Source organism: Lipotes vexillifer, unplaced genomic scaffold, assembly GCF_000442215.2.
Source record: "Lipotes vexillifer unplaced genomic scaffold, Lipotes_vexillifer_v1.1 scaffold940, whole genome shotgun sequence".
Classification (NCBI taxonomy): domain Eukaryota; kingdom Metazoa; phylum Chordata; class Mammalia; order Artiodactyla; family Lipotidae; genus Lipotes; species Lipotes vexillifer.
This window is the reverse complement of record NW_006775864.1, coordinates 700,353-725,901: the sequence shown is the minus strand read 5'-3', so window position 1 is coordinate 725,901 and position 25,549 is coordinate 700,353. Positions and strand designations below refer to the sequence as shown.

Genomic DNA, 25,549 nt, shown 5'->3' with positions numbered 1-25,549 from the left:
CCACATAATATCAAACGGCGAAAATCTCCCAGAGATCTCCATCTCAACACCAGCACCCAGCTTCGCTCAACGACCAGCAAGCTACAGTGCTGGACAACCTATGCCAACCATATAGCAAAACAGGAACACAACCCCACCCACTAGCAGAGAGGCTGCCTAAAATCATAATAAGTCCACAGACACCCCAAAACACACCACCAGACGTGGACCTGCCCACTAGAGAGACAAGATCTAGCCTCATACACCACAACACAGCCACTAGTCCCCTCCACCAGGAAGCCTACACAACGCACTGAACCAACCTTAGCCACTGGAGACAGACATCAAAAACAACGGGAGCTACGAACTTGCAGCCTGCAAAAAGGTGAACCCAATCACAGTAAGATAAGCAAAATGAGAAGACAGAAAAACACACAGCAGATGAAGGAGCAGGATAAAAACCCACCAGACCTAACAAATGAAGAGGAAATAGGCAGTCTACCTGAAAAAGAGTTCAGAATAATGATAGTAAAGATGATCCAAAATCTTGGAAATAGAATGGACAAAATGCAAGAAGCAGTTAACAAGGACCTAGAAGAAATAAAGATGAAACAGACAATGATGAACAACACAATAAATGAAATGAAAAATACTCTAGATGGGATCAATAGCAGAATAAATGAGGCAGAAGAACGGATAAGTGACCTGGAAGATAAAATAGTGGAAATAACTACTGCAGAGCAGAATAAAGAAAAAAGAATGAAAAGAACTGAGGACAGTCTCAGAGACCTCTGGGACAACATTAAACGCACCAACATTCGAATTATAGGGGTTCCAGAAGAAGAAGAGAAAAAGAAAGGGACTGAGAAAATATTTGAAGAGATTATAGTTGAAAACTTCCCTAATATGGGAAAGGAAATCGTTAATCAAGTCCAGGAAGCACAGAGAGTCCCATACAGGATAAATTCAAGGAGAAATACGCCAAGACACATATTAATCAAACTGTCAAAAACTAAATACAAAGAAAGCATATTAAAAGCAGCAAGGGAAAAACAACAAATAACACACAAGGGAATCCCCATAAGGTTAACAGCTGATCTCTCAGCAGAAACTCTACAAGCCAGAAGGGAGTGGCAGGACATACTGAAAGTGATGAAGGAGAAAAACCTGCAACCAAGATTACTCTACCCAGCAAGGATCTCATTCAGATTTGATGGAGAAATTAAAACCTTTACAGACAAGCAAAAGCTGAGAGAGTTCAGCACCACCAAACCAGCTTTACAACAAATGCTAAAGGAACTTCTCTAGACAAAAACACAAGAGAAGGAAAAGTCCTATAATAACGAACCCAAAACAATTTAGAAAATGGGAATAGGAACATACATATCGATAATTACCTTAAATGTAAATGGACTAAATGCTCCCACCAAAAGACACAGATTGGCTGAATGGATACAAAAACAAGACCCATATATATGCTGTCTACAAGAGACCCACTTCAGACCTAGAGACACATACAGACTGAAAGTAAGGGGATGGAAAAAGATATTCCATGCAAATGGAAACCAAAAGAAAGCTGGAGTAGCAATTCTCATATCAGACAAAATAGACTTTAAAATAAGGACTATCAGAAGAGACAAAGAAGGACACTACATAATGATTAAGGGATCGATCCAAGAAGAAGATATAACAATTGTAAATATTTATGCACCCAACATAGGAGCACCTCAATACATAAGGCAAAAACTAGCAGCCATAAAAGGGGAAATCGACAGTAACACATTCATAGTAGGGGACTTCAACACCCCACTTTCACCAATGGACAGATCATCCAAAATGAAAATAAATAAGGAAACACAAGCTTTAAATGATACATTAAACAGGATGGACTTAATTGATATTTATAGGACACTCCATCCAAAAACAACAGAATACACATTTTTCTCAAGTGCTCATGGAACATTCTCCAGGATAGATCATATCTTGGGTCACAAATCAAGCCTTGGTAAATTTAAGAAAATTGAAATTATATCAAGTATCTTTTCCGACCACAACGCCATGAGATTAGATATCAATTATAGGAAAAGAGCAGTAAAAAATACAAACACATGGAGGCTAAACAATACACTACTTAGTAACGAAGTGATCACTGAAGAAATCAAAGAGGAAATTAAAAAATACCTAGAAACAAATGACAATGGAGATACAACGACCCAAAACCTATGGGATGCAGCAAAAGCAGTTCTAAGAGGGAAGTTTATAGCAATACAAGCCCACCTTAAGAAGCAGGAAACATCTCGAATAAACAACCTAACCTTGCACCTCAAGCAATTAGAGAAAGAAGAACAAAAAAACCCCAGAGTTAGCAGAAGGAAAGAAATCATAAAAATCAGATCAGAAATAAATGAAAAAGAAATGAAGGAAACAATAGCAAAGATCAATAAAACTAAAAGCTGGTTCTTTGAGAAGATTAACAAAATTGATAAACCATTAGCCAGACTCATCAAGAAAATAAGGGAGAAGACTCAAATCAATAGAATCAGAAATGAAAAAGGAGAAGTAACAACTGACACTGCAGAAATACAAAAAATCATGAGGGATTACTACAAGCAACTCTATGCCAATAAAATGGACAATCTGGAAGAAATGGACAAATTCTTAGAAATGCACAAACTGCCAAGACTGAATCAGGAAGAAATAGAAAATATGAACAGACCAATCACAAACACTGAAATTGAAACTGTGATTAAAAATCTTCCAACAAACAAAAGCCCAGGACCAGATGGCTTCACAGGCGAATTCTATCAAACATTTAGAGAAGAGCTAACACCTATTCTTCTCAAACTCTTCCAAAATATAGCAGAGGGAGGAACACTCCCAAACTCATTCTACGAGGCCACCATCACCTTGATACCAAAACCAGACAAGGATGTCACAAAGAAAGAAAACTACAGGCCAATATCACTGATGAACATAGATGCAAAAATCCTCAACAAAATACTAGCAAACAGAATCCAACAGCACATTAAAAGGATCATACACCATGATCAAGTGGGGTTTATTCCAGGAATGCAAGGATTCTTCAATATACGCAAATCTATCAATGTGATTAACCATATTAACAAATTGAAGGAGAAAAACCATATGATCATCTCAATAGATGCAGAGAAAGCTTTTGACAAAATTCAACACCCATTTATGATAAAAACCCTGCAGAAAGTAGGTGTAGAGGGAACTTTCCTCAATATAATAAAGGCCGTATATGACAAGCCCACAGCCAACATCATCCTCAATGGCGAAAAACTGAAAGCATTTCCACTAAGGTCAGGAACAAGACAAGGTTGCCCACTCTCACCACTCTTATTCAACATAGTTTTGGAAGTTTTAGCCACAGCAATCAGAGAAGAAAAGGAAATAAAAGGAATCCAAATCGGAAAAGAAGAAGTAAAGCTGTCACTGTTTGCAGATGACATGATACTATACATAGAGAATCCTAAAGATGCTACCAGAAAACTACTAGAGCTAATCAATGAATTTGGTAAAGTAGCAGGATACAAAATTAATGCACAGAAATCTCTGGCATTCCTATATACTAATGATGAAAAATCTGAAAGTGAAATCAAGAAAACACTCCCATTTACCATTGCAACAAAAAGAATAAAATATCTAGGAATAAACCTACCTAAGGAGACAAAAGACCTGTATGCAGAAAATTATAAGACACTGATGAAAGAAATTAAAGATGATACAAACAGATGGAGAGATATACCATGTTCTTGGATTGGAAGAATCAACATTGTGAAAATGACTCTACTTCCCAAAGCAATCTATAGATTCAATGCAATCCCTATCAAACTACCACTGGCATTTTTCACAGAACTAGAACAAAAAATTTCACAATTTGTATGGAAACACAAAAGACCCCGAATAGCCAAAGCAATCTTGAGAACAAAAAATGGAGCTGGAGGAATCAGGCTGCCTGACTTCAGACTATACTACAAAGCTACAGTAATCAAGACAGTATGGTACTGGCACAAAAACAGAAAGATAGATCAATGGAATAGGATAGAAAGCCCAGAGATAAACCCATGCACATATGGTCACCTTATCTTTGATAAAGGTGGCAGGAATATACAGTGGAGAAAGGACAGCCTCTTCAATAAGTGGTGCTGGGAAAATTGGATAGGTACATGTAAAAGTATGAGATTAGATCACTCCCTAACACCATACACAAAAATAAGCTCAAAATGGATTAAAGACCTAAATGTAAGGCCAGAAACTATCAAACTCTTAGAGGAAAACATAGGCAGAACACTCTATGACATAAATCACAGCAAGATCCTTCTTGACCCATCTCCTAGAGTAATGGAGATAAAAACAAAAATAAACAAATGGGACCTAATGAAACTTCAAAGCTTTTGCACAGCAAAGGAAACCATAAACAAGACCAAAAGACAGCCCTCAGAATGGGAGAAAATATTTGCAAATGAATCAACTGACAAAGGATTAATCTCTAAAATTTACAGGCAGCTCATGCAGCTCAATAACAAAAAAATAAACAACCCAATCCAAAAATGGGCAGAAGACCTAAATAGACATTTCTCCAAAGAAGATATACAGACTGCCAACAAACACATGAAAGAATGCTCAACATCATTAATCATTAGAGAAATGCAAATCAAAACTACAATGAGATATCATCTCACACCAGTCAGAATGGCCATCATCAAAAAATCTAGAAACAATAAATGCTGGAGAGGGTGTGGAGAAAAGGGAACACTCTTGCACTGCTGGTGGGAATGTGAATTGGTTCAGCCACTATGGAGAACAGTATGGAGGTTCCTTAAAAAACTACAAATAGAACTACCATATGACCCAGCAATCCCACTACTAGGTATATACCCTGAGGAAACCAGAATTCAGAAAGAGTCATGTACCAAAATGTTCATTGCAGCTCTATTTACAATAGCCCGGAGATGGAAACAACCTAAGTGCCCGTCGTCGGATGAATGGATAAAGAAGATGTGGCACATATATACAATGGAATATTACTCAGCCATAAAAAGAAACGAAATTGAGCTATTTGTAATGAGGTGGATAGATCTAGAGTCTGTCATACAGAGTGAAGTAAGTCAGAAAGAGAAGGACAAATACCGTATGCTAACACATATATATGGAATTTGAAAAAAAAAAATGTTATGAAGAACCTAGGGGTAAAACAGGAATAAAGACAGAGACCTACTGGAGAACAGACTTGAGGATATGGGGAGGGGGAAGGGTGAGGTGTGTTAGGGCGAGAGAGAGACATGGACATATATATACTAACAAACGTAAGGTAGATAGCCAGTGGGAAGCAGCCGCATGGCACAGGGAAACCGGCTCGGTTCGGTTCTTTGTGGCTGTCTGGAGGGGTGGGATAGGGAGGGGGGGAGGGAGGGAGACAAAGAGGGAAGAGATATGGGAACATATGTATATGTATAACTGACTCACTCTGTTATAAAGCAGAAACTAACACACCATTGTAAAGCAATTATACCCCAATAAAGATGTTTAAAAAAAATAAATAAATAAAGATCACATATAATAATTCCAAAAAAAAAAAAAAAAAAGTTGTGAGAAACCATTAATGAGTAAATCTACATTTGTTAGCTAATGGTGTGGTACAACTAAAGATTTATCAAAATAAAAATGAGGTCCATATACATGTAAAATCAACTCTTTATCATAAGTATCATTAGCAACTATAGAGCCCCAAATGAACTCTTGAGGGTAAGGCTCTTAAAACAAAGAATAACATTTTAAGTACATAGCTATTACAAACTCATTTGATATTCATTTTACACTTGATCTTAGCCAAAAGGCCGAGAAGCGATTGATATTCATTTTAATTGCCATGACTATAATGAATATACTTTGTATTCAAACAGATTTCACAAGTACTACTACAGAAGTTCCAATATAATTCAGCCTTAGTTAAGAATGAGTAAATGGATATTTAAAATGGAATGTTACCAGGAAGGAGGGAAAAAACCAATTACAGAAAACATGAGCTCCTTAAAATAGCAAATTAAAGATTTGTATTAAATTGTATTCTTTCATACTTGGACATATGCAGAATACAGTAATACAGGAAAACTTGCTATATCAACCACTCCTTTTCCTTGCCTCAGCTGTCTACAGATTAATTAACCCTGAAAATAGAAATTGGGATATGAAAAATGACTAAGAAGAGTAGGCTGAAATTCACTTTACAATAGTCTACGAAAAGGATTTTTAAAATACCACTATGCCAATTTATTTTAGCTGGAGGAACAGGTAGTTATGTATGCCATTTTATTTCAGTTGGTCAGACAAGTTCTAATATTCCCTTTAATCTTCTCCCACACAGAGGACTGATGCCTTAAAATCCAAGATGAGAGGCCTCATGCCATAAATTAAGGATGGTATTTTTCAGTGTACGGTTCACAGAATGATGCATGGATGTTTGTTAAAAGCAAACATTCCTGTGCCCCAACCAAGTTCTCCCGAGTCAGAATCACGGAATCAGCATTGTGACGAGCAACCTGAAAATTCTGACGTACACACTGTTTAAAAACAACTGACTGAAGGTTGAATGAGAAAATATTTAAAACAATATATCTGTCATTTCATTCCAGTCAGCAAACATTTATTAAGTCCGATCCTATGTGAGTAAAAATTTGATACATGGAGGGTGTCCCCAAAGGCAAGAAGCATATGATAACATGATTTTCAATGCACAGTTTAGTAAGTATAATAATAACCTGCAAATGTCTGCAAACACAAAGAAAATAGTGTGCTTACTGTACAGATTAACAATTCACTCTTGATTTCAATTTAGTAGTTCTTCCTCTGAAAAGGTGTCTGGAGGTTGAAGAGAAGTGTGTTTAGCTTATTATGAGAAAACGTAATGCAAGTATTTTTAAAACAAATTTATCCTGTTTCCTGATGGCTTTGGACATCCTGGGTTTCCAAAAGGAGGGTAATAAGTGTGTGAGGCTTCTTGGTGGATGGGGGAAGGCACAGAGTGTACCAATGAGGGAAGGGAAGGAATGAACTACAACACCAGAATCGCTAAAAGCAAATTGTTTCTCTTACCTCTAGCCTAATTCTCCTGGTGCCTGAACTGTAAGATAAACTTATTTGGAGGTTGCATTGTGTTTTTTAACCACGAGAGCAAAAATTCAAACAGTAAAAGTTGACTTTGGAGTTTAATAGAAGAATGGAAGAAAATAAAGAAAACAAAGCTGATGGTACCAAGTTATTTTTCTGATCAGCAGTTTTCCCTCACACCATCCCCTCCAGGACTGGAGACTGATGGACTGGAATCTTTGGAAGGAACTTCCACAGGGAGCACTCACGCATGAAACTGAGGGCAGACAAGCTGATGGGGTTCATTAATTGTGCCTAGTGGTCCGGATTTTCTATAATCGTTGGTTGACTTTTCTTAGCACTGGAAACAGGATCCAGTAAAAATAAAATAAAAGTCTGAAATAAGTGAAGGGGGATAGAAGAACAGTTCTAGAGACCTTCAGGGATTTCCACTGCCCACAGCTATGGTTCTCACAGTGGTCTCACCCGGGAACTCACTGCACTATAGCACACTCAGGCTGCCGCAGCAAAATACCATCGGCTGAGTGGCTTAAACAACAGACATTCTTTTCTTACAGTTCCGGAGGCTGTAAATCCAAGATCAAGGTACTGGCCAGTTTGGTTTCTGGTGAGAGTGCTCTTTCTGACTCTTCCTCTTTTTATAAACCACCAATTCAGTCAGATTAGGAATCTAACCTTATAGCCTCATTTAACCTTAATTATCTCCTAAAAGCCCTGTCTCAAATACGGTCACATGAGGGATTAGGACTTCAACGTGTGAATTGTGGGGGACACAATTCAGTCCAAAACACTCGTTACAAATGAAAATTCTGGAGCCCCACCTCAGACCTATTGAATCAGAAATTCAGGGAACGAAGCCCAGCAGTTTGTGTCTCATTAATCCCTCCGGGTTATTCGCATGCACACTAAAGCCTGAGAAGCACGGGCCTCCAGGGAAAATGCTCAGCATTGCATTTAATTTCCTCCACAGTTTCTCCCGTTTGTACTTTCCAGCCTTATTTCTTACTGTTGTTTGACACGAACTCTGCTTCTGCTAGACTACTCCTCACCGTGGCCTGAAAGATCATTCGTAGTCTGTCCTCCAGACTCTTGTTTACTCTCACCAACCTCGAACTGTCTTTCGACCTCTTTAATGAAGCATCACTTCAACATCCCAGCCACAGTCATGTCTTCTTTCTCCAAATAGCAAAAGCATAATTGTCTGAACCAATCATTTTCATATTTTACAGATTTTACTTTCTTAGAGTCCATAGGTTATACTTGTCTGTAATTTTAGCACAAGGCTTTGCACATAAAAGCACTTAAATCTTCAAAACATTATAGACTGTCCTGCTTATAACTCTTCTCTGTGACTCCCTACAACACTGGCCCCAATACAACACTAATTTGGGGTATCAAGCAGTCCCTTGGTCTCTGACATAATGCCACTTCCAAAGTTGTTTAATAATAAAAAAATCATCAATATACTATTTCCTCTTTATTAAGTCCTTAAGTGCATCAAGACTTATAACAGGCACTTAGTATATTCCCTGATCAAATTCTCACAATCACCTTGAAATAGGCATTATGATCCCTCTTTGACTGGAAGACACTGGAAACTGAGGCAGAGAAGTTCAATGAACTCCCCCAAAGTCACATACCCGAGAAGCAGCAAGGCTGAAAAGTGTGAACATGTGTTTCTCTGACTCAAAGCACATGCTTTACTTCTATGTTATACTATAGATGAAGAGATTTAGTTTGCTGTCAACATAATGTATTTACTGCCAAGAATCCCAGAGTATATGGCTCTTGTGGTAAAGATACTTCCAATATACCCTTTGTAAACTCTATCTTCTTTACCCCCAACACACACACACACAAGTCCTGAAGCACTGCTAAAAGTAAGCCATCATGAAAAAAAAAGGGCATACTTCTTGAGACCAACAGATACTGTTAAATGACTACAGACAACAAACAGCTCTAAATTCTATCGCTATTCTATATGCTGTTTACCTGCAGACAGCCTTCAGAATTCTTTCATCTCTATGTTAGAGACAACTGAAGAACTCAAAGGGAATTACTTGAAAGTTCACAAGGAGCTTTGATAAAACTTTTGCCCAAAGCAAATACTGATAATCACGCACTAGAAGCACTCACACACACACGTATATGCATAGAAAATTTTTAAATCGCCAAGTTAGAAACAATGGAATTTTTCTGATATTTCTGGTATTTCTTAGCTTCCGTCTCCAGAAAGAAAAAACAAGTGGTTATATTTTACTTTCACAGCTGCCGGTACTTTGAAGACTGGACTGTTAAGATAATAAGCCACACCTGTTGGACTGTCTAGGTAATTCCAATCACCAGCTGAGATAGTAATTAAAAGTAACATTCCATTCTCAGCCTACCTGGGGTGTTCAACAACCTGGACATCTTGCAGAAATAGGAGATGTACTGCTCACAATACTCCGCGCTGTTGGTGATGGCGCTGATCTGGTCCATGGAGGCGCTGTAAATGAGCTGTGTCACCGAGTATTTTTCTGGGTTGTAGCCCACCACCGTCGTCTGCATCTGCAAATCATGAGACACTATGGTCCATACTTTGTCCTCTGTGGGGAGAAAAATGCCACGACAATGGGTCATTAGTATGCAAATGCATCTTCAAATGTCAGAAAATAAGTGAGCTATAATTTCACTGGTGTTTTCCCTGAACTGCTGTAGAACAGAGCAAAGGATAGTAATACTTAAAGTAACCCCTACCCTTTCTCACACTTAAGTTCTGCTTATATAGACAGAGTAGAAAAGTAATATTTTTTTATTAAAAACAAACGCAAGATACCTCCTGAAGATGAAACCAAATAGCCTGAGAATCTGGTTGATGCTCTAATATCTGCAGCATTGAATGTGAGGCCCATTGTGTTCCAAAGCCTTCCCAACTGTGTAATCCCTCACTCCTTCTGCAGAACAGTATTTGCTCCTTCCTAAATGAACTACGTGCTCTCAAGCCTCTGGATCTTCGTACATGCCGTTTGCTCTAATCAGAATATGCATACTCATCTTGTCAACAAATATTCTTTTCACCCTGACCTTTCAGTTATAATTAGACACTGCATGCTCTGTTATTGAAATGCTCTACATATGTGGGATGATGCAAATAAGTAATTATCTTGGTGTTTTGGACCCTGAAAATTTCAATATGTGAAAAGGAGAAGCATATATAAGATTGATGAGATTAAGTTAAAATCCTATATAGTTCTGCATTTGAATTAGAAGCATCACTATGAACCCAGGATGACGTTATCTTTTTAAAAATGTAGATATATGTCTTAGCTCTGTCCACTGAAAAAGTTCCCAAACAAGGACCAACCTGTGGCACCAGACTGTCATTACTCAATACCATTTTCCATTAAGAGAAAACTAAGCTCCCAGAGAAATGGCTGATTCAGGGCTGGAAATGGATAAGAGGAGCCTGGAACATATTGTCACTTCAGAAACAAACTACTGGAGACAGAGAGTGGTTCAAAAAACCCCAGGGCCAAAGAAGGATGATTTTAATTAACATCAATAAGAATTTCCTGCAATGAATTAAAATACAGCAAGTATATTTAACTCCATGAGTTTGTAAAAAAAAAAAAAAATGTCTAATTTTGGAAGATGCTAGGTAACTAACTCATCATTGAATATTGAAAAGTTCCCAAACAAGGACCAACCTGTGGCACCAGACTGTCATTACTCAATACCATTTTCCATTAAGAGAAAACTAAGCTCCCAGAGAAATGGCTGATTCAGGGCTGGAAATGGATAAGAGGAGCCTGGAACATATTGTCACTTCAGAAACAAACTACTGGAGACAGAGAGTGGTTCAAAAAACCCCAGGGCCAAAGAAGGATGATTTTAATTAACATCAATAAGAATTTCCTGCAATGAATTAAAATACAGCAAGTATATTTAACTCCATGAGTTTGTACAAAAAAAAAAAAATGTCTAATTTTGGAAGATGCTAGGTAACTAACTCATCACTTTGAATATTGGTAAATAGAGGCAAAGAATCCAGGATTTAGTCTACCTTAGCTATATGAAGTGTACTGTAACTAAATACTTTCTTTATGGAAATATTTCAGCTCATAAATGAAGGCTAAATGATAAATGTTTTAACTTCTAACAAGTTAGTAGGATCTAAGTAGGATTACTCATGGTCGCTAATATAACAAGTAAAACCGGAGGAGATGTGTGTCCTGGGGATCAGGAGGGGCGGGCAAGTACACAGCACTACCTGTGGAGGGGTGCAGACAAAACTCAGAGGTGAATTTCACCAAGCTTACAGACCTACCTGCCAATTTCTAGAAAATACAGGGGAAAGGGGAACACGTTAAATGTCACCAAAGGGAAACAGCAAAATCCATGCTGTGGAAAACTGTATATATCATACAATCTAGTTTTTCAACAGGTGAGTGATAAATTACAAAGGAAGAGAGAGAGACACACACACAGGAGAGAGACAGACAGAGAGACAGAGAGCTTTAGATTAAGAGAGATGAGAGATGTCCTGAACTTGCCCCTCCTGAGGTCTTCCTATTTCAGGAAATGGCAACTCCACTGGTCCAGTTCTAGGACAAAAGCCTTGGAGTCGCCCTCAACTCTTCCCTTTCTTCCACCTCCTCCTGCAGCCTGTCAGTGACCCCCACCTGCTCTACCTTCAATAATTATTCCGAATCTGGGCACTCCTCACCCCACCCCCCGCCACTGCTCTGGTTGAAGCCCCAAGCTCGCCTGCATCCCACAGTAACCTCTAACCAGTCCCCTCTTTCCACCCTTGCACCCTCACGCCTACCTTCAACACATCAACCAGGCTGAGGTTTTCGAGCACAAGTCAGATTTTGACACAGCTCAGGGTCCTCACATGACACCCGGTCTCGTTCACAGACAAAGTCGAGTTCTTAGAATAGTGAAAGGCCCTCCGAGACCCGGCTCTTCCTTGCCGCCCTACTAGTCTCCCCCTTGCTCCTTTGGCTCTGCCTCCTTGGAGACTCGCACTTGCTCTTTCCTGCATCTAGAGCCATCTTTCCTCAAGCCCACTCTTTCCCCAGATCTGAGCTCCAGGGACAACCTTTCCTTCCCGAGTTCCACCCCACCACAGATGCTCTCCATCTACCTGCCCAGCTTTGCTTTTCTCCATAACGTTTATCTCTATCTTAGGGCACATTTAAATTATTTTTAAATGTCTGTCTCCCACCATTAGAAGGGAAGAAAGCAGGGATTGTTTCAATGCTATATGCAATGTGTTTAGGATGGTAAGTGACATATAGCAGGTCTTCAAAAATATTAGCTGAATAGAAGAATGAATTAATTAAAATAAACAGAATACAAATACTTAATCTAGGAACTTTTAAAAATCACTTTGGTTCAAGTTCTGCTGAGACTATCCTTAGAGACTGTGGACAGGCCACTTCACTCCTCTGAGCCAGAATTTCCCTTCGTCTGTTACAACATGCCTCTCTATGAAGACTTCCCAGCTTGCTGTTCTTAAACTGATTAAAAGAAGTTCAGTTATGGTGTCCCCTGTAGTCATTTTCTATAGATAATTGTTTTTCCAGTTTTATCTTTGGCCTGATCAGAACTGCCTTCCTTTAGCTCCTCTGATACAGCAAGAAAAGCTACAATATATTTTGGTTATTCTGTCACTTTCTGACATGATTCTGAAAACAAACTGATTGTCATGTATATCCAGACCTTCAGATTTACCTTCACCTAATTAAAAATTCGTTAATTGACTTAGGTTACTTCTATCACTTTTCTGTTACAATAAGTCTATGGCATAGAATTCTCAAATGTTTGACACCACTTACTTTTTCCTCCCTCCCTCTTTCCTCTCTTCTTTCTTTCCCTCCCTCCCTCCCTTCCTTCCTTCTTTGTTCCTTTCTCTTTTTCTCTTTCTCTTTTTTTTTTAAAACAAATCCTTACCAAGAGCCTTGTACTGTAGTACTGTTCCAGACCTCTCTTTCTTTAACTTTTGATGGAACAGCATTCTAATCTGACCTTCCTTTAAATATCATAAACCCCTTTTTATATATACAAAATACATTAATAAAGGCAAACATTAATTAAGCAAGTAAAACAAAATGATCACCCATTATGGTCTCTGTCAATAACTTTAAAAAGACTAACCAATTTGTTAATGCTGATGAATCTCTAACATTTGGGTCCTGATGACTTCTTGACCCTAAACTCTAGTTCCAGCCATCTCAGCACACACATTTCATCATCAAAACCCTGTACATTATATCTTTATATTTGTTTTATAGTCCACTCATTCATTCAACAAATATTATCATGTACCTACTTACTATATGACCAGTACAGATCTAGGCACCATGGAAACCACAGCAAAAAAAAGCATTCATAAATTTTTGCAGCTTACATTCTTACATTCTAGTGGAGAAAAGAAAACAGATAATAAGCAAAATTAAAAGAATACATATATATATATATAGTTAGCCAGTGATAATGGCGAGGAGAAAAACTAAATCAGGGAAGGGAAGAATAGGCTGTGTGTATGGGGACTGCATTTTTAAACACAGAGGAAACCATAAAAGCCCTGAGAAAGTGACATTTCAATAAATAAGGTAGCTATCCAGCAAGCCATGTAGCTGTCTGGGGAAAAGTATTCCAGACAGAGGGAATGAAAATGCAAATGTTCTAAATCTGGAATATTCCAGATGTCCTTCAGGTATACAAGAAAGCCAGTGAGTGGCGAAAGGGGAGAGGAGCAGAAGTTGAAGGCAGAAATGTAATGAGAATGAGTGGATTGTGACCTTACAATGAGATGGAAAGCCATCGGCTTTGGATGGTTTGGAGCAAGTGAAAGTAGTTTGCTTTAACTTAATCTTTGACATACTATCATTTGCTGCAATAAAATTATACTTCAGAGGGGTTTGAAAAATAATATATATATATATATCTCTATAAAGATTTAAAACTTTCTACAGTGTCATGGCATTATAAAAGGTAATATATAAGCTCTATTTTGACAGCATAAAACAAATACTGTTGATGCATCTTGCAAATTATTTGTTAATGCTTGCATATTACACATTGCGATGGCTCCTTTGGAGCTATTAAATCTTAAATGACAAATGGATATTAACAATTTTGCAGATATCCAGCATCTAGAAGAAAGTTATGCTGTATAGATTTTTCTTCACTAGTATCTTAAGTGGAAAAATTAAAAATCTTATTCCCATATTCACAGTGTGTTTATATAGCATGTATTGTAAGATATGTGTGTAATGCAAATAAAAACTAATGTGTATGGAAACTTCTAATTTCTTCCACTGTCCGTTTTCATGAAGAAGCAACTGATAAGCTAGTGTATTTCAAATATTCTTTTTGGATTAGTGTGTTATGAAAATGGCCTTTGTGATTACTTAGTGCTTAGTATCTGTCACATCATGCAATTACATATTTGAAAACTGTCACACTGTACGTTGTTTTAAATATAGCTGATTTAATGATATGTTTCAAATACTGGGGCACATCTGGAACATACTGTGGGAATACATCCCTCTCCTTGGCATTTACAGGGTCCTCAAGATTACCCAGCTTAGTTGTGTTGACATATGTACATTAGAAAGGTCCCTCTGCTACCTGTATCAGTGACCCCATATCCTTATCCTAACTGTAATTCTCAGGTAATTCACTTCATGAGAACTCAATTCCTGGCACAGTTGGAGTTACGACCAGGGCCCGATAAAGCCAGGAAACGACCAGTGAAGAAAGCAAAGAATTACTCCTCCCAGAATATAACCAGTTTCTTCATAACGCATATGGCTGTTCTTTGACTCTTTTCCATGTTATCCATATATAATCTGAAGTTCACAGTACAGAGCAGGTCTTTATACAGCACATTTTAATTAAAGTCCAATCTGAGCTAAATCCAGTGGAAAAAAATTATGTGTCCCATACATCTGAATATGCATCTAAGTGTTTCTGATTTTCAAGCAGCATCATGGTTCTGGTTATTGACCAATTTGTCAATCTGGGAGCTTTTAACACCTTTATTCATATTAACTCTGAAATGATCTTTAAAATTAAGGGAATATTATATTATAAATTACCTAAATTTAAAATGGTGTATAAAGCTTCTTAGGTGGGCGTCAGCAACATCTCCTTGTAGTCCAAATCCCTGAGCAGCCCTATTACCTATTACAGTAATTCTATAGGAATGACGTTGGGTCTCTCACTCTGAGAGTAACACAACTGAAACTGAACTATATAATACATGCCTCACCTAAGATTTTCCATATTGCATGTAAAACTCGGCCTGCTGCATAAAACTAGTGAATTCAATTTTGTATATCCTTAAATTTCTTCTCTATCTCATAAACTGCATTCTGATAACTAGGTTTGTGGTTTTCTTGGAGCATAGAAGTCTTAATAGTTATTATCCTGATTCAGTAAATCAACAACTGAACCTCAACTATGAGGAAGATATGAGCAAGGATAGCCAATGAAACGCTATAGCATCAATAAGAATTGCTTACATGTTTGTAGCCTTACAGGAGAACACAGCCAAGGGAAGAAGCCTACCATTTAAAAGAAACCATGTTCTCATGTGAAAAATTTTGAGTTCTACATAGTATCAAGATAATGTCATTTTAGAGAGCATCCATTTTGAATCTCTTCAATTAGAGATTAAGAAACCAAGTGTAATAGAGTTACCACATGATCCTGCAATCCCACTCCTGGGCATATATCCGGAAAAGACAAAAACTCTATTTCAAAAAGACACATGCACCCCAATGTTCACAGCAGCATTACTTACAATAGCCAAGACATGGAAACAACCTAAGTGTGCATCAGTGAATGGCTAAAGAAGATTTTCTATATATATATTTAAAATAATATATATATAAAATGGAATATTAGCCATAAAAAGAATGAAATATTGTCATTTGCAGCAACGTGGATGGACCTAGAGATTATCATACTAAGTGAATGAGTCAGAGAAAGACAAGTATCACATGATATCACTTATATGTGGAATCTAAAAAAAATACAAATGAACTAATTTACAAACAGAAACAGTCTCACAGACACAGAAAACAAACTTTCTCAAAGGGGAAAAGGGTGGGGGAAGGGATAAATTAGGAGTTTGGGATTAACAGATGCACTACTATATATAAAATATACAACAAAGATTTACTGTATAGCACAGGGAACTATATTCAATATCTTATAATAACCAATAATGGAAGAGAATCTGAAAAAGAATATATACATATGAATCACTTTGCTGTATACCTGAAACTAACACAATATTGTAAATCAACTATACTTCAATTTAAAAAAAAGTGTCAGAAGTGATAAGTGGCTTTACCAAATGAATACGAATAGTGGCAAAATAATGGAAACTTTGTCCCCTAATTCTGGATTTAGTGCTCTTTTCACTACACATGTCTTTGACTCAGTGGTGATATGCCTGGTGACATGTCAAAATATTTATTGTCTCCCCCACAGCACCCCACTAATTTTCAGGGGGCAGGGGAATATAGACACTATTTTAGGCTGTTTAAATATTATTTTAAATTACAATATACAAGTTATTACATCAAGAAAAATGTCATAAAATCATGAATACAGTCATAAACCATTACTGAGTTTTTGATCTGTTTCAGCACGATGTTAGGTTCTGGAAGTACAAGGATGAAAAAGACTTGAGTTCCTGTCCTCAACAAGCCTGTAGTCCAATGGAGGGGAGAAAACATTAAGCTTGAAATTGCAAATTGCGAACAGGTGCTAAAACAGTTATATGCCCAGGGTCTTGTGAGTTCACATGGAAAGTCTGTATAACCCAGCTTTAGACAGCCATAAGTGACCCAAGAGGACATAGCATTTTCAGTGAATGATGAAGGTTAAATAGGGATGAGCCATATGAAGATGGTGACAAAAGCAGTTTCATTCTTCTTATAGCTCAGACCAAATACCTTGGAGACAAAACGTTCAGTAAATGGGATCTGGATCAACTGGAAATTGAAGGGTCTGGAATGGTGAGGTATAAGATTGCAGTCATAACAACTGCATACGGGTTGAAAGTTCTAGTAGATCGTCATGGTGTAGGTGTTGAAATGCTGTGGAGATAGAAGATTAACTTATATTTTAAAAACTATTTCTCCAAAGGCATATAGGACAAGCCCACAGCTAACATCATACTCAACAGGGAACAGCTGAAAGCTTTTCCTCTAAAAATCTGGAACACGTCAAGGGGAATATGATTAGGGATATACCTAGGCTTTAATTTGATATTTGATGTTACATTTCTTAATCTGGGTGTTGGATACAAACTAGAAATACTTCACATTGAAACAAACAAATAACAGGTACCTTATTTCAGGTAAACTTTATATGAATTCCAGATTTACAAAAGTAATAATCTAGGGAATACTGGTCATTTTACATGAGCTATGTGTGCTTTACTGCATAAGTCACAGAACAATTTCTTATACAGTTGCTTATCCAAAGTATTAAACAATTCTACAAACTATGTTAGGTTATAATGATCGTAGGCTATGATGGTTTTTTGTTTTTGTTTCATTTTTTAGTCATTTGTCAGAGGATCTATTTGAAAATTTCATCAGTCTTCCAGGTAGGTAAGTTTAAAGACCATTAATTTTATAGACCATTATTTTGTTTAGAAGGTTTTCTCAATAGTTATGATCCTACTGACACAATTTAACTTATTAGAAATTTTTGGTGTCATATTTTTCTCCCCCCAAATACATTTTGTGTGAGCATTACAAGCATCTCTGTAACCTAGACCCTAATATCATAGAGGTCATTTCACCGTGGTGGGCTTCGATGGTTTGAGCCACTCCATAATGCCTACTATGTATGCAGCTCAGGTGGCATAAGCAGCTTTAATCACTTGTAGAGAAATAAGGTATATAAAGCAGATGGAACCCCTGCAGGAAGCACCGAGGAAATGAACTAAAAGTACAGATAATGTTCTGCAGGTGGTGGAAAATGTTGATTATTTTTATGCTCACAATTCCAGCTCACAATTCCAGCTCAAAAATGGAGTGTTGTGAGCGAGTATAAATAATGGTGGATAATTCATACCCACCTGAAGAACAATTTGGAGCCTATGTATATCGTTTTTCGAGGAAGACATTAGCTATTTTCTGGGAAGAAGAATATTTGTTAATGTTTTTGTTCCACTGTAGAGATGTTAACATTCTTTTACAATACGGCTAGAGTTATTGACTGCATTTATATGAATACTTAGACGAGCTAATCTTCCCTTTCCTTTTTCTCTCACGCTGGGTAGAGATGTAGCTGGTGTGTATTTGATAGTCGGGAGTTCATCTATGTGGCAATAAGAAGATTTCTATCCTGTGTAGCAAGGAAATGTTACCCTTCAATTTGTGTTGCTTACAATGGTAATTAGATTTTGATCTGAGTTTAAACTTGGACACTAGGTAAACGTCATCTTGGATCAATGACCATTTCTGTGGACATTTCAAGATAACACTTCCTATTATTTAAAAATACCTTAGGGCTTCCCTGGTGGCACAGTGGTTGAAAGTCCGCCTAACGATGCAGGGGACACGGGTTCGTGCCCCGGTCTGGGAAGATCCCACATGCCGCGGAGCGGCTGGGCCCGTGAGCCATGGCCACTGAGCCTGCGCATCTGGAGCCTGTGCTCCGCAACAGGAGAGGCCACAACAGTGAGAGGCCCACGTACCACACACACAAAAAAAAAAAATCCTGAAAACATATTGCACACACTTGGTTAAAAAAATCACTTCAAGTATTTACCACACTGACCTACCTGTAGTTCAAATTAGCCAGGCACTTATGCTTTAAGGCTTCTGCATGGCTGTTTCCTCTGCCTAGAGGAATTTTTCCAGATGGTCTCAAGGCTAACTCCCTCGCCTCCATTAGTCTTGATTCAAATGGCATGTTCTCATTGAGGTCTGCGAAGTCTATCTTATTTAAACTTACAGCCCACTCTGCCCCTTCCCTTCTCTACACCCAAAGCACATACATATGGCCTTTGAACATAGTATACAATTTACTTGTTTGTTATTTTTATCATCTGCCTCCCTACCCCACCTTCCTCATAGACTATAAACTTCAATATATCAGTGAATTTTTAAAATAAATTTTGTTTACTCATGAATCTTAAATTCTTAGAATAGTACCTAGCAGTCTGCAGAAGTTCATAAATATTGTGCTAATAATATACCTTAACCCTTTCTTCACTTAGTTTCCCACAAATCTCTATCACAATCATCATCAGCGATTTGATGGTATTTGGTAGTATATATCCATTTGATATATACTAACAAATGTAAAACGTAATTCTATAGGAATGACGTTGGGTCTCTCACTCTGAGAGTAACACAACTGAAACTGAACTATATAATACATGCCTCACCTAAGATTTTCCATATTGCATGTAAAACTCGGCCTGCTGCATAAAACTAGTGAATTCAATTTTGTATATCCTTAAATTTCTTCTCTATCTCATAAACTGCATTCTGATAACTAGGTTTGTGGTTTTCTTGGAGCATAGAAGTCTTAATAGTTATTATCCTGATTCAGTAAATCAACAACTGAACCTCAACTATGAGGAAGATATGAGCAAGGATAGCCAATGAAACGCTATAGCATCAATAAGAATTGCTTACATGTTTGTAGCCTTACAGGAGAACACAGCCAAGGGAAGAAGCCTACCATTTAAAAGAAACCATGTTCTCATGTGAAAAATTTTGAGTTCTACATAGTATCAAGATAATGTCATTTTAGAGAGCATCCATTTTGAATCTCTTCAATTAGAGATTAAGAAACCAAGTGTAATAGAGTTACCACATGATCCTGCAATCCCACTCCTGGGCATATATCCGGAAAAGACAAAAACTCTATTTCAAAAAGACACATGCACCCCAATGTTCACAGCAGCATTACTTACAATAGCCAAGACATGGAAACAACCTAAGTGTGCATCAGTGAATGGCTAAAGAAGATTTTCTATATATATATTTAAAATAATATATATATAAAATGGAATATTAGCCATAAAAAGAATGAAATATTGTCATTTGCAGCAACGTGGATGGACCTAGAGATTATCATACTAAGTGAATGAGTCAGAGAAAGACAAGTATCACATGATATCACTTATATGTGGAATCTAAAAAAAATACAAATGAACTAATTTACAAACAGAAACAGTCTCACAGACACAGAAAACAAACTTTCTCAAAGGGGAAAAGGGTGGGGGAAGGGATAAATTAGGAGTTTGGGATTAACAGATGCACTACTATATATAAAATATACAACAAAGATTTACTGTATAGCACAGGGAACTATATTCAATATCTTATAATAACCAATAATGGAAGAGAATCTGAAAAAGAATATATACATATGAATCACTTTGCTGTATACCTGAAACTAACACAATATTGTAAATCAACTATACTTCAATTTAAAAAAAAGTGTCAGAAGTGATAAGTGGCTTTACCAAATGAATACGAATAGTGGCAAAATAATGGAAACTTTGTCCCCTAATTCTGGATTTAGTGCTCTTTTCACTACACATGTCTTTGACTCAGTGGTGATATGCCTGGTGACATGTCAAAATATTTATTGTCTCCCCCACAGCACCCCACTAATTTTCAGGGGGCAGGGGAATATAGACACTATTTTAGGCTGTTTAAATATTATTTTAAATTACAATATACAAGTTATTACATCAAGAAAAATGTCATAAAATCATGAATACAGTCATAAACCATTACTGAGTTTTTGATCTGTTTCAGCACGATGTTAGGTTCTGGAAGTACAAGGATGAAAAAGACTTGAGTTCCTGTCCTCAACAAGCCTGTAGTCCAATGGAGGGGAGAAAACATTAAGCTTGAAATTGCAAATTGCGAACAGGTGCTAAAACAGTTATATGCCCAGGGTCTTGTGAGTTCACATGGAAAGTCTGTATAACCCAGCTTTAGACAGCCATAAGTGACCCAAGAGGACATAGCATTTTCAGTGAATGATGAAGGTTAAATAGGGATGAGCCATATGAAGATGGTGACAAAAGCAGTTTCATTCTTCTTATAGCTCAGACCAAATACCTTGGAGACAAAACGTTCAGTAAATGGGATCTGGATCAACTGGAAATTGAAGGGTCTGGAATGGTGAGGTATAAGATTGCAGTCATAACAACTGCATACGGGTTGAAAGTTCTAGTAGATCGTCATGGTGTAGGTGTTGAAATGCTGTGGAGATAGAAGATTAACTTATATTTTAAAAACTATTTCTCCAAAGGCATATAGGACAAGCCCACAGCTAACATCATACTCAACAGGGAACAGCTGAAAGCTTTTCCTCTAAAAATCTGGAACACGTCAAGGGGAATATGATTAGGGATATACCTAGGCTTTAATTTGATATTTGATGTTACATTTCTTAATCTGGGTGTTGGATACAAACTAGAAATACTTCACATTGAAACAAACAAATAACAGGTACCTTATTTCAGGTAAACTTTATATGAATTCCAGATTTACAAAAGTAATAATCTAGGGAATACTGGTCATTTTACATGAGCTATGTGTGCTTTACTGCATAAGTCACAGAACAATTTCTTATACAGTTGCTTATCCAAAGTATTAAACAATTCTACAAACTATGTTAGGTTATAATGATCGTAGGCTATGATGGTTTTTTGTTTTTGTTTCATTTTTTAGTCATTTGTCAGAGGATCTATTTGAAAATTTCATCAGTCTTCCAGGTAGGTAAGTTTAAAGACCATTAATTTTATAGACCATTATTTTGTTTAGAAGGTTTTCTCAATAGTTATGATCCTACTGACACAATTTAACTTATTAGAAATTTTTGGTGTCATATTTTTCTCCCCCCAAATACATTTTGTGTGAGCATTACAAGCATCTCTGTAACCTAGACCCTAATATCATAGAGGTCATTTCACCGTGGTGGGCTTCGATGGTTTGAGCCACTCCATAATGCCTACTATGTATGCAGCTCAGGTGGCATAAGCAGCTTTAATCACTTGTAGAGAAATAAGGTATATAAAGCAGATGGAACCCCTGCAGGAAGCACCGAGGAAATGAACTAAAAGTACAGATAATGTTCTGCAGGTGGTGGAAAATGTTGATTATTTTTATGCTCACAATTCCAGCTCAAAAATGGAGTGTTGTGAGCGAGTATAAATAATGGTGGATAATTCATACCCACCTGAAGAACAATTTGGAGCCTATGTATATCGTTTTTCGAGGAAGACATTAGCTATTTTCTGGGAAGAAGAATATTTGTTAATGTTTTTGTTCCACTGTAGAGATGTTAACATTCTTTTACAATACGGCTAGAGTTATTGACTGCATTTATATGAATACTTAGACGAGCTAATCTTCCCTTTCCTTTTTCTCTCACGCTGGGTAGAGATGTAGCTGGTGTGTATTTGATAGTCGGGAGTTCATCTATGTGGCAATAAGAAGATTTCTATCCTGTGTAGCAAGGAAATGTTACCCTTCAATTTGTGTTGCTTACAATGGTAATTAGATTTTGATCTGAGTTTAAACTTGGACACTAGGTAAACGTCATCTTGGATCAATGACCATTTCTGTGGACATTTCAAGATAACACTTCCTATTATTTAAAAATACCTTAGGGCTTCCCTGGTGGCACAGTGGTTGAAAGTCCGCCTAACGATGCAGGGGACACGGGTTCGTGCCCCGGTCTGGGAAGATCCCACATGCCGCGGAGCGGCTGGGCCCGTGAGCCATGGCCACTGAGCCTGCGCATCTGGAGCCTGTGCTCCGCAACAGGAGAGGCCACAACAGTGAGAGGCCCACGTACCACACACACAAAAAAAAAAAATCCTGAAAACATATTGCACACACTTGGTTAAAAAAATCACTTCAAGTATTTACCACACTGACCTACCTGTAGTTCAAATTAGCCAGGCACTTATGCTTTAAGGCTTCTGCATGGCTGTTTCCTCTGCCTAGAGGAATTTTTCCAGATGGTCTCAAGGCTAACTCCCTCGCCTCCATTAGTCTTGATTCAAATGGCATGTTCTCATTGAGGTCTGCGAAGTCTATCTTATTTAAACTTACAGCCCACTCTGCCCCTTCCCTTCTCTACACCCAAAGCACATACATATGGCCTTTGAACATAGTATACAATTTACTTGTTTGTTATTTTTATCATCTGCCTCCCTACCCCACCTTCCTCATAGACTATAAACTTCAATATATCAGTGAATTTTTAAAATAAATTTTGTTTACTCATGAATCTTAAATTCTTAGAATAGTACCTAGCAGTCTGCAGAAGTTCATAAATATTGTGCTAATAATATACCTTAACCCTTTCTTCACTTAGTTTCCCACAAATCTCTATCACAATCATCATCAGCGATTTGATGGTATTTGGTAGTATATATCCATTTGATATATACTAACAAATGTAAAACAGATAGCTAGTGAGAAGCAGCCACATAGCACAGGGAGATCAGCTCAGTGCTTTGTGACCACCTAGAGGGGTGGGATAGGGAGGGTGGGAGGGAGACGCAAGAGGGAGGAGATATGGGGATATATGTATATGTATAACTGATTCACTTTGTTATAAAGCAGAAACTAACACACCATTGTAAAGCAATTATACTCCAATAAAGATGTTCAAAAAAAAAACAAAAACGAAATACAGTTCATGGGCTTATAGATCCCATTAGATAGTTCTACAATTTATTAAGCTTCAAAAAAAAAAACATTTAGAAAGTCTTTACAGGTGGAACAAAGTGATATTTGAAATTATAAAATCCTGGTACTGTACTTGCAGTATTTACAAGATTTTTTAAATCTTGTAAACTGCAAGGATTTTTTTAAAGAGCAACATGATAATACATCCAAGATGCAATAAGCTTCTTAAAACCATCATCATTTTCTTTCTGAGTTGAACAGTAAGATAATAATCATTCTGTGCTAAGTGTGTGCACATCTCCTTACATAGCAAGAGATCCTGAACATAGGAGTTTCATTCATCAACAACTTGCTTTATTCCAAGCACTGTTCTAGGTCCTGAGCACATGAAGGCAAATAACATGTGTGGCATGCCACCAAAGAGCTAGTGGGAAGGAGGTACACAAAGTAAGTAATTACTGTACAACCTGAAAAAATAACTTACTTTTCAAGCAACTGCCAGAATCATCCAAGTAATAAGATTTAGCATACAAATCATAAACCCACTTATAACCTACATCACATCCTTTAACATACATAACACATTCTTTAAAATTCTCTATTGTATTTATATATTTTTTTATTGTTGGGAGATTTTATTTTCTGTTAGCACTTAGTTTAAACCTAAGCTGTATCAGGCTAACCTGAGAAATTATATTCTTCCTGAAGTTTCTATCCAAAAAGCTTTGATATAGCAGAAAACACACAATTGAAAATGACAGTTTGATTCGCTATTAACATCTCATAAGATGGCCCTTCCTTTCATGTTGACCCTAGCTCACATTACTGTCTGCCCCTGAAACTTGAAAAGATCAAATACATCCCAGCAATTTACATTTTGGGGGCACTAAGGGCTGTGGTTTAGGCGATGTCCCATCAGAAAGTTTGTGGCAACAGAAACAAACTCACAGACATAGAAAATAAATTTATGGTTACAAAAGGGGAAGTGGGGGGGGATAAAGTAGGAGTCTGGAATTAGCAAATACAAACTACTATATATAAAATAGATAAGCAACAAGGTCCTATTGTATAGCACAGGGAACTATATTGAATATCCTGCAATAAACCATAATGGAAAAGAATATGAAAAAGAATATATATGTACATGTATACATGTACATATATATAATATATATAAAACTGAATCTCTTTGCTGTACACCAGAAACTAACACAATATTGTAAATCAACTATACTTCAATAAAAAAAGAAAGTTTATGGCCCTTTTCCCTCCTTTCAACCCAAGCACCAGGCTTAAACATAATTTTTTTTGATAATACAGGTAATATTTATCACCTTGGAAGAAAATCCCCAAATAATCAACTCCTCTGAGTATTTAATTTTCCCCATTAACTCAGTTTCTATTCACTGAAGCAGCCCTATTGTGAGGAACATTAGCACGACAGTCTGACAGATTAAGTTCCTCCCTGAGGATAATTAGCTAATAAATTTTGATAATTAGCTAGAAATAAATTTTTAGGGAAAGAAAATCCTTAAGATAGCAGAATTAACATATTCAAAGGACCTAAAACTGGTGTTCTCACTTTAATTTTAACAGAAGTACAAATGTATTAGGTGATTTCTTTTTTTAAAAAAAAATGATTCTCTGAGAAACTAAAATATTAAAGCTCCTCTAAACCCAGCAAATTCTTCCCCCCTGTCAAGAACACTCCCACCAGCCCTGGCTCTGAGTCCATCAAGTCT

General features: G+C 37.2%; 1 protein-coding gene across 1 annotated transcript in view; it reads right to left on the bottom strand.

The window, feature by feature from the left end:
* LOC103075697 (contactin-associated protein-like 2) overlaps positions 1-25,549 on the bottom strand; it is a gene marked incomplete at its 3' end in the record, with an annotated part of 1,289,195 nt that overhangs the window by 572,790 nt on the left and 690,856 nt on the right. Inside the window, exon 11 of the mRNA XM_007450234.1 lies at positions 9,498-9,698. Within this exon, the coding sequence (XP_007450296.1) occupies positions 9,498-9,698 (201 nt within the window). The remainder of the gene's footprint in view (positions 1-9,497; positions 9,699-25,549) is intronic.